A 16,534-nucleotide genomic window follows, 5' to 3' on the forward strand; every position below is an offset into this window, starting at 1 on the left:
GTCCGTACATGTTGATTTAGTACGGGGCGTCACACCACATCGGTTGTCAAGTAAACAAATATATCCTATAAATTCAAAAGACTTGGCCAGCAATTCATATAAAGAAAAGTGGGTCTGATGTCCATGGATGAACTTCTCTATACCCTCTACAGTCTTCGACATTTTTGTGTGTTTAGAAAATTATATTGTGCCCCTAAAATTTTTGGGCCCTGTACATATGTGCATCTTGTACCGGCCTGCTCTACCTCCATATCTACACTAACACCTATACCATAGAGATTAGACTTCGAAATGTTAATCTTCAACCCCGACTCAAGAAACAAATCTCTAAAATAAAAATAACATGTCTAAGATCAGTCGTGCTCTAATCTGACACAATAGCAACGTCATCCGCAAACACGAAATGTGATATATTAAACAATCCAGCTGAATAAACAACAAAAAAACTCAATCCCACATGTGTGGGATATGAAGAAGGTGAGATGTAGACAATTCAACTGAAATACCTTTTAAATGATTTAAAGCCACTGTCTCCTTAAGGGCGTAATGAATCCCTTCTGGGTTTTGACAACATGTCTCCCTGTCGTAGCCCGCATTTTAGGGAGAATTTGGACGACGGACTGCCATTTATCAAAACAGAGCTTCTAGTAGAATACAAACAAGGCCGTATCCAACTACAGCATCTGTCACCAATTCCCAGTTGTGGCAAAAAAATGTCCAAATAAACCCGTTGACTGAGTTGAATGCTTTTTAAAAATCAACTTTGAAGATGCACATTTTCCAATTCCGCATTTTAAAAACATATGAAATTAACCAAGTAAACATATGGAATACACATTTACGTTTATATGGTTAGTTGTAATTGTAACAAATTATGTTTCATTGACGACATTGATTACGCGTTTTTGTGGTTGAATTTTCTTAAATAATATTCTTATTTTTTATTACAATCATTTAATAGATACATTCATATATAATATCATTCGATTCATACGAATTTGTAATGTTATTTAATGTAACGTATCGTATATGAGATCCATGCATGATGATTAAAAAAGTATATATATATAAAAAATTTAACTATTTAAGGCTTTCTTTGTTCGAGTTATTCAGGAGGGCGAGTAATTCAACCTCATACTCTACAGTACACAATTCATCATGATAATTCTCTGACTGTATCCAACCCTTCCCTACCGTCACAAGATTCGAGTCTCACGACTTCAACCACTAAGCTACCTTAACGTGGTATATATCTACTCTTTTCAAATTTCAAGTACTAATTGGCCGAAAACATTTAACTCCAAAGCCACCATATCAATGGGCCTAGTCTAAATATCGTGAGCCCACATTTAATCCCAATTTATTTTGATGTTTTTTTTGTTATCTTATAAACCAAGTCAAACCAGGGTTTCTGCTAGGGTTTCGCACTGTAAAGAAGCTTATCAGCTGGTTGCCGGAGTAATCACAACAGGTTCGTTAATTTCTGTTAATATCAACCACCTAATCTCTTTATTCATCAATCCTAAATTATCTCAGTTTATACCTACTCATTGTTCTCCCATCATAGATCTGCAAAGCCGTTTAACTCCATTAATTAATTTATCTAAAATTACGTCAGTATTCATAAATAATTAGTCATTTTCATCCAATTTCATTTATTTTTAATCATTTTATTACTCCGTATTATTATTAGGTTTTAATAGTCTACAGTCTACGTGTTAGTACTTAGTAGTAGTGTCATTGTAATGTTTCATCATTGATTTAGCTGCTATGATGTAAAGTTGTTGACAATACTTTAATCTGATGAAATTTTGTTTTGTATAGAACTTAATTTGGGGGGAAATTATATAATTGGTGTTGATTGTTTGTTTTGGTCATACAATGTTGTTTGATAGTAGAAAAAGTGCAAACATGGCGGCGGCAGCAACTTACGCAGCGGTGAAGCCGGCAAAGCTAGGGCTTGAAGAACCTCAAGAGCAGGTTCACAAGATTAGAATTACACTCTCTTCTAAGAATGTCAAAAATCTTGAGAAAGGTATTCATATCAATTTGTATTGATTTATTGTTAATTATTAAGACTGATATAGTAATATAGTACTGTTAGTCATGAGTGTAAAAGCCGCTGTGTATGACGTAGGTCGATACCGATTTTATGTTTCTGTTAAGTCTGTCACCTAAATGCTACATGAGGTTGAATTTCCTATCTATGCCCAACACTGATTCATATTGTATAGAGTTTTGTGAAGGGTCCTTCATTATTTTGTTTTCTGTTTTTAGACTGTTACAAAGTAGATATTTTTGTCTTTTGTGACTGAAAAGTGTGGCGTGCTTTTTAATTTTTTTTAACAAGTTATATATTCAACAAAAAGTATATCAAACTTCAGATGTTTTTACGGAAATCGATTGAATAAAGCTAAATTCGTGCAATTCATTGATGAATATTTAATTAAATAGCTTTATCACCATTCATGAGGGAATCTATCTGCAAGAAATTTATATCTGGATGTTATCAGTAAACATTTATTGAAGTGATTTACAAAGAGATCATATCCAAAACGCATGCATTTACATGTTAACCAAAAGGACTGTCACAATTCTGTAATTGTTGTATAATAAAGATCCACATTACAACAACCAACAAAACCAAATATCACGTATGTGTTGTATAGACAAAATGATGGCCAAAATCATGTAGGTTGTATATGATATATGGTTATTAGATACGGAGTAAATTTTTCCTTGGACTATCATAAGAACATGATGTTTTGGTTTAAATTAAAGTTATGGTCAATCTTATATGAGACGGTGTGGTTTGGGTAGGATGTTTTACGCACCATTTTGATGTGGTAGAACATGTTCCATAGATCCCGTTGCTTATGTTGATCAAGTGCTAAGATTGATTTGATTTAAGGTTATCTTTCAACATGATGATAAATGTATATGATATTTGAATGATAGTGTGTGCGGATCTGATCCGTGGATCTAAAGACAAGAAATTGAGGGTAAAGGGGCCCGTAAGAATGCCAACCAAGGTTCTTAACATTACTACCAGGAAATCTCCTTGCGGTGAAGGTATTAACTTCTACACCTTTTTAAGTTGATGCATCTTTTTTTTTTGGACAAAAATGCTATTTTTTTTTTTGTTTTTATTGTGATTCGAAGGTTTTTGAAATCTATAATGATGTTTGAAATATTTTTCTTCGTATTTTAGGAACTAACACGTGGGATAGATTTGAGCTTCGGGTGCACAAGCGTGTGATTGACCTTTTCAGCTCACCAGATGTAGTGAAGCAAATTACCTCCATCACCATTGAACCTGGTGTTGAGGTTGAGGTTACAATTGCTGATTCCTAGATGCATCGCCGTTTACGCATTTTCATTATTTCTTTTGTTTGGTGAGAATCTTTTCAGACAGCATTTTATGTATGACTTCTGAAATTATTGAATTGAAGTTGAATATTCGGGTACACTGGCAGACCAGTATTATTGTGACTTGGTTGTGTTCTTAATGCACTTGAGTTCTTTTGACAAAACAACATTTTGTCATACATCACTGGTCTTGAGCTGGTGTATTCGCTATTTCACCTACTCGATCTTATATAGGCATGCGACACTTTAGTTCTATAGACCAAACAAAATTTGGTTTAAATTATTGATCTAGAGCTGGTCAAGTTTACCGAAATCTAGCGTCTTAATAGGCTTAAAACGGTGTTGTATTCTATATCTACCTATCTCGTCGTCATATATCTCACCAATGTGGGATGTTGTGCACTGACTATATTTTGAAAAGGCCATATCAAGCACTCTTGAGGTTTTTTACGCCCATGATTTCACTGTTTGTTTTTTTTGTCTTTAGAGGGCTTCCAACTATGACAAGCTCATCACCGATACTGGGCGTCACATTAACACTTACTAAACACTTCAATCATGACATACTTCATCATAAAATTGGACCCACTTTATATTAATGTAAAGTATAAAAGGCAATTGTACAAGTTTTTTTTATCAAATACATTGCATGACATCCGCCCTCCATTGTGAGTGAGAAAAAAAGAAACTTTTGGGCAAATATAGGGCGGCTTGGTGCCATCGGCGCCCTGCAGGGCGGTGGTCACGGCGTTGCCTAGGGCGGTACTGATGGGAGCACTCTTAGAAGTTCAAGCATTTGGTGGATATCTCACTTTTGACAGTTACACAACATTTTAGTGTCTTAGTTAACCTTGTTAAAATACATGAAGACTGTAATACATTCCAAACTGCTTATTGAACCAACGATGTCATTATTCTAGAAAAGATGTTAACGACAATCTGACAATTTGAACAACGATGAACACCTGAATCTTAATCGTAACCTGAACTTGTAACATTTAGTTATCAACGGCCCGACCCCTTGTCCACCTGGTTGGGCTCCAAGTCGAAAGAGCCGTAGGAATTCGGATTCGTTTGAATGCTACGAGTATTTTCTCATGGTGTCCAGTGGATGAAGTTCGATTTCAATTGTTAAAATCGCATAAAGTCAACAAAAAACTTTGGACACAGTTGCCAACTCAACTTGGGGGAATTTAATGTTAGACCACTTGTAACGGACACAAGAAACGCCGTCACTTGCCGAGGTGGAGGAGAAGAAACGCCTCATAAGGCTGTATCGGTGCGTCACTTTGTGGCGTTTTTAAAGCGTTCGTTCGAATGAGACGCAACAAGTGCGTCACTTTGGGAATTTAAGGTTGATTCGCCATCAATCGGGTTTAGGGTTATACATCTGAATGATTCAATTTCAAGATGAGATCTAGTAATTCTTTTGATGTTTGACTGGGTTGCAAGATGTGGAGATTGAGATTTGAAAGTGTAACATTGAAAGAGGGGTTTTAGTGATTTGGATGTGAATTAAATGTTAATGGAGGTTAAATTGGGTTTGATTTTATTTGATTATGGTTAATTTTTGTTGTCTCTTTTGTTTAATTTGGTTTGTATCTTTAATTGAATTGTAAGGTTTTGTGTACTTGTAATTTGATTTTATTATGAATATTAGGATGTTAAAAAAATTTGTGTGATGAAATGATTCATCTAGAAATTATGAAATCTGGAAATAATGTCAAAAGAAATTTGGGAGGAAGAGGAACATGAAGACTTAACGAAAAAATTTAACGGACATTAGTCAAGGGACCAACCACGTAACTTTTTCTACATATTGACCGGTTACCTGATCTGTAAGTAATTCAAGAAATACAATAGTAGAGATTTAAAAGTTGAATACATACAATAGGAGATCTGAAAGTGAATGCATACAATAGGAATTTGGTGAAACTTCAATGCATTTTCAAACAATTTTCCATATAAATTATTCACAATGGATAAAACATTCAAGATGCTCGAGTTTCTTATTGATGATTCCGATGATAAAAAAAAAATTGTTAGTTATTTCTAGTACTTCATGTTTACTTAAAATTGTTTCTTATTTCTAGAGACGTTATCGAATGAGTCGTCAGTTATTTCTAGTTACGTTTAGAAATTTTAAAATTATTTTACTTTAATTTTTAGTAATTTAAATTAATGTACTTCATGTTTACTTAAAATATAGCCGTTGGTCAATTTAAAAAAAAAAATAGCCGTTAGTCATTTTAAAAAAAAGGTATTATTATTCTTATTATTTTTATTTGTTAAAAAACTATAAATAATATAAAACAAATTAGTAAAACAGAAAAAATAAAAATTATATACCACCTCAACATTACACTAAAAGAAACATCACTACTACTCCACCCCAAAAAAGAAACATGTCTTAGTCACCAAGAAAGTGCAAAAAGCAAAAAACACGAGTAAGAAATGCCTACGACCATTACAAATGGTCTTAGGGCGTTTAAAATTTTCAACCCAACTGCTAATGGAGCAACAAGAATTACTCCAAGACTTTCGTGAAAAATTGAATAACGCGTACTCGTGAAAGCCGAATTAAAACCTGAATTAGGACACAAATTCAAATTAGTTTAATATTGTTTAAATTGTGTCATATTTTAATTATCATAAAATATTACAGTATTAATGTAAGGTTCTTATTAAGGATTACCAAGTTTGTTTTGCAGAGGTAGTGTGAACTGTTAAGTCATACAGTTTTAATACGTATGCTACATACACTAGACGCTATAGCTCCAGACACCCCTTGATCTTGAAATATTCATGTAAACTTGATTTATAATTGTTATCTTAAGATGCCACAACAGATTATTCCAATGCTATTGATCTTACTGAGTAAATTTATCGCCCATTCTGGACCCAAATCGATCCATCACAATTGACATCGTTATCTTTCACAAAGTACATCGACTAGTGGCGGAACTTGAGCTCAAAGACAGATGGGGCGTATGCGAAATTTAATAAATTTTTCATTTCCAGCGGGGGTAAACACTAATAAAAACCTTATTTCTTGATTAAAAAAAAAATTTAGTGTAAATTTTTTTTCCCGTTAAATCCAGGTGGAGCGGATACCCCCTTTGGGTTACCTTAAGCTCCGCCCCTCAGTCGGTCAACGTCTATTAAATGATTGGGTTAATCAAAAGAGTCATGGTTAAAAGTCACTTATCTCACAGTATTACTAGTCACCTTTTTTTACAAATTCATTTGAAATCTAATAGACAGTTAGACTTGCAATTATTGACACACAGAAAGGTGAAACAGCTTGCAGTAAGGTAGGCCAGTCCGCTTCGACACCACTGGGACTCGCCTTAATTGTCGGACCATTTATACCTAAGACCAGATTCACCTTAAATGTTTGGACCATTTTACCTAACTACTACTAACCAACCATTGTCTGCTGGGTCCATATCGTCTCTCAAGCCACTAATCAGTTGTACAGTTTTATAGTGGTCGGACCAGCCTACACATACATTTTTTTAACGGCGGTTAGGTCACTGACGGGGTCCGAACGCGATATCGAAACCCACCCTCCTAATTTTTTCCTGGTACAAACAATTACAATCCTACCGCCCTCAGGAAGAAAAGCCCATGACAAATCCATACGGGCCTCGTGTGTGGTAAAACCTCCTCGGATGAGGCTCAAACAAATAGACATCCGAAAGCCTCCAAGGCAGATGAAATGAGCGGGTAACCACAAGGAAATGTTTTTGCAGGACATGAGAGGCAAACCTCTGACCTCCCTTATGAGAAGCCAGGTCACCACCAATGCACCAACACCTTACGGTTCCAGACTACACATACATATTTCAGGATCAGTTGACAGGTCAACAAAAGGTGTCAAAATAGACGAACATTCCATCATTAAGCTACAACTAAACAGACATACACTGATAAGACCATTCTCAAAGCTTGCGTTCTCAAGTTTCCTCAAACTCTCTAACGATGAAGCCATTGGCAGCGCAATCTTCCTCATCCACCTTCACATTTGCACCCTCACTTCGGGGATTTTGTAACTTTATTTGACTACGACTGTGTGTAAAATTACCTGTTGTGGGTTGCTTTAAGTAAATGATATAGTTGTCCCCAATTATTTTAAGAAGGGCGTCATGGATGACACTAGGTCAGTTCTCATTTAGTTCTGTAAAAATGTGCTGATGTGGCAATTCTGAGAAGGATGGATGTCATGATCGATCTTCTAATATCATCGTTTTCCGCTAAATTAAAGAGACAATTTGTCTTGGCTATTTTGCCTTTAATCAGAAAGGGGCCCAAGACTTGTGAGTTGTGACTAGCCAACTACCACCCATAAGTACTACATACAATCATGGACACCAATAAAACTTGGCCACTCAAAAATCCTTAATTAGTATAGCAAAATCTTTCTGGTCACAAATAAAACAATCAAAATCACTTGATATGGGGAAAAAGAACATGCCTGGTTTGTATATAAAAAAAAAAAAAAAACTATCACCGCGCGAACTTAACTTTTTTAGGTCGTCTTCAAATGAACAGAAATTAAAACGAATTCATGACAAAAGTTAGCAACAAAGAAAGTAAAAAAAAAAAAAAAAAAAACGGCAACTAGAAGTTGCCATCATCTGTATTTGAATCAGTGATGTACATAGATAGCCCTCGAGTCCGCCCAGGGGCCCCACCTTTTATACAAGATAAATCGAGCACGATCCTGAATGAGCAAAACCAAAACGGTTTCAACTATAACTAACTTCATTCATTCTGATTGTTAAAAAAGTGTTCATGTTGGAGTTTTATGATACTTACTTTTGATGAGCATTCGGACTGTTTATCAAAATCTTTTCATGAAATTTGGACAATGAGAAGTCCGTTGGCAACGCAAACACCTCATCAGTTGCTGGATTCAAGAATTAAAAAGCTCCATGTAAACCTTTCTTATAGGAAGTAAAGACATACAGATACATAATCAAAGGGCATTAGGATGTGCGGTTAAAAGTTACAAGTTCAAAAATCCGATTAATATGAAAAAGTGATATTTTAAATGACCGAAATGACAATGCAATGAAATATGAAAGACATTTATTTATTTATAGTATAAATATAAATGAAATATAGGTAAATAGTTAATTCTTAGTATTAGATATAAGTTTTTTTTGCAGCTTGCACCAAGTTTGTTATCATTTGATAAGATAATAATGAGTCCAAAACGCAGATCCAAACACTCTCAAAAAAATAAATAAATAAAATCATAAAAAGAAAACTTACATGTTTTTGGGATAGCATCTGTCTTTCCATCAAGATTTAAGATTTCCTACAAATAATTAACCAGATTAACTACACAACCAAATCACATAAAAAAAAAAAATAAAAAAAAAAATAATAATAAAAAAATGGGTATGAAATAATTTCACCTTAAGTCGTGCATAACAGGCCTCAAGGTCATCGTTCACCAAAATATGATCAAAAAGACCAGAAGACGTTCCTTGATCAAGTTCGGCTTTAGCATTTTTTAGTCGCTTTCCAATCTGCTCTTCAGTCTCCGTCCCTCTGTTTGACCGTTATCAATTAGTCAACTCAAATACTAAAGTTAACAATACAACACCGTTTTATGATAGTTCAAACCTTGCACGAAGGCGCTTCTCAAGCTCCTCAAATGAGGGTGGGCAAATAAAGACGAAAATAGCCTCAAGTGAACTAGCCCTCACAGACCTTGCCCCTTGAACATCAATATCAAGAATACATCTCTACACAAAATCAGACTCACTATACATAATTCGACCCAGGGGTAAAACTAGAACAAAATTGGACCCAAAAAGATACAAACTTTCAGTGTCAAAATGGGTTTAAGTCAAATAAAAATCATAACTTTATTGAATTGAGTGAGTCATAATACTTGTATATGCATAATAAAGGACAAAATAACAAGTACAAAAACCGTACCTTTCCTGCATCAGCGACCACCTCAACAGCTTCTATGCTAGTTCCATAAAGGTTTCCATGAACAGCAGCAAACTCTAAAAACTTCCCGGCTTTAATCTCTTCTTCCATAACGTTTCGTTCAGTAAAATGATAATGAACACCATTTTCCTCTTTTTCCCTCGGTTTACGTGTTGTGTGACTAACCGAAAACCCGAACATTGTTGGATAATCTTTCATTAACATATTAATTAGTGTACCCTTACCTACACCAGACGGGCCACTAATTACTATCGGCCTCTCGGTATCACCTATAACTCCCTTACTCCATGCAACTACCTCGGTATCAAATTTAACCTTTTGATCTTGAACAAACTGAGTGTCCACCTGACAACAATTATTCATTCACTAATTAACTAATGCCATGAAATGATCAATGTAAATTACGAAAAATGCTCAAATGCCCACCTCAAGAAACCACACACAATCATTTGAATTTGAGTTGTGTTTGATAATCAAAATTTTATCGTTATTCAAAGGCATTGTCGAATGACCATTGAATGCCTTCGGTTGTGTTCCTAGAACGGTTGGAAACACCCTTTACAAACGACAAAACACATGCTTTAACATTAACATCATAATTGTTAAAAACTAACAATTAAAGCATGATTAAAGAATGGTAATACACTATTTAAATAGCTCCAAACTCACCATTCACCGGTGGATTTATCAAAAATTCGAACTCCATTTGATGTTGCATCATCAGTTGTGCCAATGACATACTAGTTAAAGCAATTAAATACCTCAAATTAAGATTTAAGATTTAAGATATTGAATAAAACGGATAGAGATATATATAACATACTGTTTTATTTCCAACAACAGTGGCTGTTTCAAATTCATGCATTTTCAAATGCAATCCATTTGAAAAACTGGCAAGTGAATCATCAGCAAACAAAGCTGGAGCTTCACCCTAAATACAACATATAATAAAATTCTTTAATATTTTTTTTTTTTTTTTTTTTAAATTTTTATTCAAATTCCCAAATCATTGTAGCAAAATTAGAAGGATTGAAGAAGGTATGGCTCACCATTAAATCAAGATTTCCAAAAGATTTAGAACCTGGGAATAAAAAGAAAACAAATCTGAATTTCAAGATCTTGCGAAAGAAAAGACAAAATTTAACGGCGAAAGAAATTAGAAAAAGACTTTCATAACGAACCAAAAATAAAAAAAAAAAAATACTAAATTGATTGATTGATTACTCCAAATTGATCAAATTATAAATTTTCAATCAAAATAGAAACTTTCAACATTAAACCCAAAACCCAGAGACTGTTTTACCCTAAATTGATTATTGTTTTCCTCTAAATGGATCAAAGAAATGATAATTATAGAAACAACAACAACAACAACAATACCCAATTCCACTAGAGTGGAGTATGAGGAGGTTAGATGTACCCTAAAGTAAAAGGGAAGTCATTCCTCCACCCACGGATACCTATCGGTCCCCAGGTAGAGGAAGTCGTCCCTCCCTATTCTGTAGAGCAGAGAGGCTGCTTCCTAGGGACCTCCGACCATAAAGAACCATGAATTCCAATATGTGCAGTAAAAGTATACAAGTAAAGTAGATAAAAAAGAAACTTTACCATGAATAAAGTATATATCAATACAATATGTATAGGTAAATAAAGCATGTAACAAAATAATGTAATATAACATATAATTAAAATATGTGCGTGTCAAATATGCAAGTATAACCAGTCATGTAAGTACAATAAGTATACGAAAACATGTTGGTAAGAAGCATGTAGGTATACTATGCAGTATAAAATAGATGGTATACAATGTAAACATAGACAAATAAGCATACAATGATAGCATAAAAGCATGTGATATGTAAGTATGTATAAATTAATTGCTATATAATGTAATACAAACATGTAACCATATAGTGCAATAAATCCTCTGAAAATGCTACAATAATTATAGATATATAATATAACCGTAAAACAGGTACAGCCAATACGATAAGGCACACAAGCAAGTAGGCAGGAAATATAATATAAATATATAAAAAATAAACAAAATGTAAAGCCTAGTCATCTATTCTAATTCTACTCCTCCACAAATTCCTATCAGAAGTCATGTCCTCAGTCAATAAGAGCTCCTTCATGTCAAGCTTCAATCTATCCTCCAACCTACGCCTGGGTCTACCCCTTCTCCTTACGCCCCCAACAACAAGGGTCTCGACTCTCCTAGCCGGGGCTAAAAGTGGGCGCCTCAAAACATGTCCAAACCATCTTAGTCGTCCTTCCCTCAGCTTGTTGGTTATGTTCCCAACTTTCAAGTTCTCCCTAAAAACTCCATTTGGTATCAAATCTAGCATTGTCTTACCACACGTCCACCTAAGCATCCTCATTTCTGCCACCTCCATCCTTCTCTCCTGGGCTTTCGTCATTGGCCAACACTCCGATCCGTACAACATGGCCGGTCTGATTGCCACCTTGAAGAATTTCCCTTTCAATTTAAGGGGTATCTTCTTGTCGCACAATACCCCTTTCGCTGCCCTCCACTTCAACCATCCTACTCGTATACGATGTGTCACGTCCTCATCTATCCTTCCCGATTTGTGAAGCATCGAGCCTAAATATCTAAAGGACTCTTGTGGAGGTAAAATTTGGTCCCCAATTCGGACGTCCGCAATATCCTCTTGTTCCTCTTCGCTCGTCCTGAAATCGCATCTAAGGTATTCCGACTTAAGTCTGCTAATCCGTAGGCCATTTGATTCTAGGGCGCTCCTCCATTGCTCTATCCTTCTGTTAAGCTCATCCTGGGAATCCGAAACTAATACAATATCGTCCGCGAATATTAGGCACCATGGGATGTTATCTTGTATCCTTTGAGTCAGTTCGTCTAGAATCAAAGCGAAAAGATATGGGCTAAGGGCCGATCCCTGATGTAAACCTACCTCTACTGGGAAAAACTCAGTGTTTCCTACCGTCGTACGTACACGAGTCTTCGCCCCCTCATACATATCTCTAATAGTCCTTATATATCTACTTGGGACACCCCTAACATTAAGGGTCTTCCAAATCAGCTCACGCGGGACACAGTCATAAGCCTTTTCCAAGTCTACGAATGCCATGTGTAGGTTCTTTTGTTTTTCCCTATACTTCTCCATAAGGCTTCTAACGATGTGGATCGCTTCTATCGACGAACGTCCTGGCATGAAACCGAACTGGTTCTCTGAAACCTTTGTCTCACGTCGGAGCCTCGTCTCAATCACTCTCTCCCAAAGCTTCATTGTATGACTAAGTAACTTTATGCCTCTATAATTATAGAAAATATGAACAAAATCCATGGGAAATTAATGAGTCAAACAGAAGATTTAAGAAAGAATTACCTGATAAAGGGTAGTAATGAAGAACACAATTTAAAAAGAAAATGGGGTTGATTTCAGATTAGGGTAGCAGACTTTCAAAATGGAAGGAAAAAAAAATGATAACTTGGGATTGTAAAATTCAAGATGATGACGAAAGAAGAAACGTAGACCGCCATATTTGTAGGTACAGTATTTATGAAGGTGGTGGATCTTTCGCCATTGCAGGCTTACATACAGACTTCTTTAATACGTGGTACTTATTCTGAATCTGAATTGTTTTAACCAGAAAAAATTCGACCGCGCGTTGCTGCGGTTGTATTCGACGCGCGGTCCAATTTGGATATACGATGTCCGTTTCGCGTATAGTTAGTCGTGTTGTATATGTATATATATGTATGTAATATAACCCGAAATATTTATTTTTTTTAACGATGTCCGTTTCGCGTATAGTTAGTCGCGTTGTGTTCGTAAAATTATTTCGAGTTGAACGGTGGTCTCGGAAAAATTTAACTCGCACCGAGCGTGAATATAGGGCCCGTTATTTAGTGTTTTGTTAACGATGTCCGTTTTGCATATAGTTAGTCACGTTGGGTTCGTGAGATTTTTTCGAGTTGAACGGTGGCCTCGGAAAAATTTAACTCGCACCGAGCGAGAAGATAGGACCCGTTATAAATTCGGGTGGAGTAAGGTTTTTTATTTTAATTAAATTATAAATTTACATTTTTTACCCCTGAAAAAGTGTAAAGTTGAGGGGTTGTTGTGTAATTTGTGCGAAAGTTGGAGGACCATTTGTAGTGTGAACGCAAACTCAAAGCGACAACTCGGTAAAACTGAAACGACCAAATTTGGGAGGAGGTTTAGTTTTAAAGTTTTAAATGTTTTAATTTTAATTTAATTTTAATTTAATTTAATTTAATTAATTTTAATTTAATTTTAATTTAATTTTAATAATCAAAGCCAAATTATCAATTATTGTTATAAAATATCTAGATTGTGTTATAAAATATCTAGATTGGATGTTAATTTTATTATTATTATATTTCTTGCATAGTAATATTTTATACTATAAATAGACATGTATGGTAACCATTTAAGGTGCACCATTTCTCTTGAAATATCAATATCAATATTTCTTCTCTCCTTCTTCTCTCTTTTTCTCTCTTTGTTCTTATAACCATTAAAGGTAGTTATAAGCCTACTGAATTATAACACGTTATCAGCACGAAAAGCTTAGTGTAATTAAAAGATATCTCAAACGATCACGAATCACTAATCAAGGTATGAAATTATTAATAATTTTCAGACTCAAATATATCAAATTTTAGACTACTAACATTTATATTTATGTTATTTAAGTTATATATGGTCGGTTATACCACCTGAATTATATTTCTGTAATCTAACTTTTACTAACTTCACTAACATTTATATTTATGTTATTTAAGTTATATATGGTCGGTTATACCACCTGAATTATATTTCTGTAATCTAACTTTTACTAACTTCACTAACATTTATATTTATGTTATTTAAGTTATATATGGTCGGTTATACCACCTGAATTATATTTTCTGTAATCTAACTCTTATTAACTTCACTAACATTTATATTTATGTTAATAAGACCTCATGATTGTACGCAACACGTCATTTGACAACACGGTACTTTATGTACGCAACACGTCATTTGACAACACGGTACCATGGGTCGAGATTAATTCCGATCAATACGAATACGACGGGGTCTTTATATGTTATCTAACATTTATGATTACTTATGCAATTAATCATTATTTATTTCATGCATACTAATGTTTATTCTTAAATTTATAATTTTAAAAGTTAAAATAAAAAAATAGTTTGTATTTTTATTAAAAGTAAATCTTAAAAGTTAAAATAAGAAAAAGTAGTTTGTACTTTTATTAAAAGTAAATCTTAAAAGTTAAAATACAAAAAGTAGTTTGTATTTTTATTAAAAGTAAATCTTAAAAGTTAAAATAAGAAAAAGTAGTTTGTATTTTTATTAAAAGTATATCTTAAAAGTTAAAGTAAGAAAAAAAAGGGGATGGTAAAATGGAATAGTTTTTTTTTGTCAAAAATGAAGTATTGAAAATGAAGTGGTCTCCTTCTATAACTAAAAAAAATATATATACTTTTATCAAATGAATTTTTTTTGTGGCCGACAATTTCAAACACGAGTCCGTGTTTAGTTTATCAAGAATATCTCTTGCTTTGGTGAAAGGTCACGATCACAATATCAGGTGTTGTGAAAGAATTAAAAAATTGGTCAAGTGGCTTTTTAAAAACTAGAAGAAAAAAAATTTAAACAAAAAGTTTTTTTTATATATTTATAATTTACGGGTAACGTAAAAAAAGGAATTTTTTTTAAAAAAAAAAAACAAAGAAAGTGTTTAAATGAGTTTTACAGAAAGGGGGAAAGCAAAGTAAAAAAAAAACTTTTTTCCAAACAAAGGTAAATGAAAGTAGGACTTAATACAAGAAAAAAGTAAACATCTCCTAGACGTGATAAAATCTATCAATGATAAGTATTAGACTTGATGAGCTAAATGTGACAAAAATGTTTCAACATGTCTTATGTTAATTTTCTAAAATAAGTTATTATTATTCCGAGTTTAACACATATACATATGTTAATTAAAAACAACCTTTTTGTTCTTATTTAGTGTTGGGTTGCAATTTTGGTTGTATGCCATAATTCCATCCAGTAGAGTGACAATAGAAAACTTTTGATGATAATCAATAAAAAACTTTTTTCCAAACTTGTCAAATGTTTTGTTAAAAACGTGACCGTTGAAAAAAGGAGGTTGAATAATAAAACTTAAAAAACAAATTATTTTTTTAAGAGTGTGCATCAAAATGGCCCGTTTAATAATGGGGAGTAAAAATATAGTCAAATTGTTTCAACGAACAAGGGTTCAATTGGATGTCTCTTAAAAAAATCCGCGGGTACGGGTGATGGATCCAATGGATCCGCATCCACGACCCGCGGGTGCTATCTCTAATTGTGACAAGTACAAATCAACTAAAAGTCTAAAAAATAAATGCTCTTATAGGGACCAAATGTTCACAATAATTGCCTAAGCTAGATATGAAACAAATAGTTCATAAAAAAAAAAAAGGTCGTTGTGCGTTTTCGGGATGATAGCCGAAATACACTTACAAAAGTAGGTCAGCCGTCAATTCTTTATGGCCATATCAACGTAGATCAATAAAATCATTTATAGTTTTGATAAAAGATTAATTAAAAATTAATTATTTTTTGGTCTTGGATTCTCGGTAACAAAAGCAAAGGTTGTTTTTGGTTGCCACAACAAACAAGACAGAGGTTGTTGACTTTTGTTGTTAAACATGGCACAAGTGAACAATAACAATAGATTATTGTTTTTGAAAAGAATAATGATGCGTTAATTTTATTGTATAAAATAAAATTAAAGAAAATGGTTTTCATTGATGACTATGAACAAACGCAAACAAAGTGTTTGTGGTATTTGGTGATTAAAAAAAAAAGTGCATCTAAAGCTTCTACTGAAAATAATATGCATCTAAAGCTTCTACTGAAAATTAATGTGCAAGGTACAACGTATAACTATATGGTCAAATTCATTTGAGCCTTCGGAGTCACAAGTATATGATGTATATATATATTACTCAATTAACAAAATAGTAAATCTAAATTAATTCATATGAATAGTAAAACGAAATTAATTAATTTACTATTCACATAAAAAAGCGCATATGATAAAAAGTGCATCGCATATGATAAGCGCATATGATAAAAAGCGAATATGATGAAAAGCACAACGCATATGATGAAAATCGCATATGATT

At 33.7% G+C, this 16,534-nt stretch overlaps 2 protein-coding genes across 3 annotated transcripts; one reads left to right on the forward strand and one right to left on the reverse strand.

The window, feature by feature from the left end:
* The first annotated feature begins 1,385 nt into the window (after window positions 1–1,385).
* Window positions 1,386–3,533, forward strand: LOC139872571 (small ribosomal subunit protein uS10z/uS10x-like). Of its 2 annotated transcripts, none has more exons than XM_071860474.1 (4): window positions 1,386–1,471; window positions 1,899–2,035; window positions 2,959–3,072; window positions 3,212–3,533. In XM_071860474.1, exons 2-4 carry the CDS (start codon window positions 1,912–1,914, stop codon window positions 3,352–3,354), a joined length of 381 nt encoding a protein of 126 aa, XP_071716575.1. In that variant the 5' UTR covers window positions 1,386–1,471; window positions 1,899–1,911; the 3' UTR covers window positions 3,355–3,533. The 2 variants fall into 2 exon arrangements, with proteins under 2 accessions (XP_071716575.1, XP_071716576.1); XM_071860475.1 differs by having other exon boundaries at window positions 1,387–1,471; window positions 1,896–2,035.
* Window positions 3,534–7,788: 4,255 nt separating this feature from the next.
* LOC139872250 (guanylate kinase 1-like) lies at window positions 7,789–12,933 on the reverse strand. The gene is made up of 11 exons (XM_071860092.1): window positions 12,708–12,933; window positions 10,392–10,423; window positions 10,166–10,273; window positions 10,012–10,082; window positions 9,769–9,898; window positions 9,325–9,687; window positions 9,007–9,128; window positions 8,796–8,931; window positions 8,650–8,695; window positions 8,191–8,281; window positions 7,789–8,095 (listed from the first exon to the last, which is right to left on the reverse strand). The coding sequence occupies exons 2-11, from the start codon at window positions 10,392–10,394 to the stop codon at window positions 7,993–7,995; spliced, it is 1,173 nt and encodes a 390-aa protein (XP_071716193.1). The 5' UTR covers window positions 10,395–10,423; window positions 12,708–12,933; the 3' UTR covers window positions 7,789–7,992.
* Window positions 12,934–16,534: the final 3,601 nt, after the last annotated feature.

Source organism: Rutidosis leptorrhynchoides, chromosome 10 (assembly GCF_046630445.1).
Source record: "Rutidosis leptorrhynchoides isolate AG116_Rl617_1_P2 chromosome 10, CSIRO_AGI_Rlap_v1, whole genome shotgun sequence".
Taxonomy (NCBI): domain Eukaryota; kingdom Viridiplantae; phylum Streptophyta; class Magnoliopsida; order Asterales; family Asteraceae; genus Rutidosis; species Rutidosis leptorrhynchoides.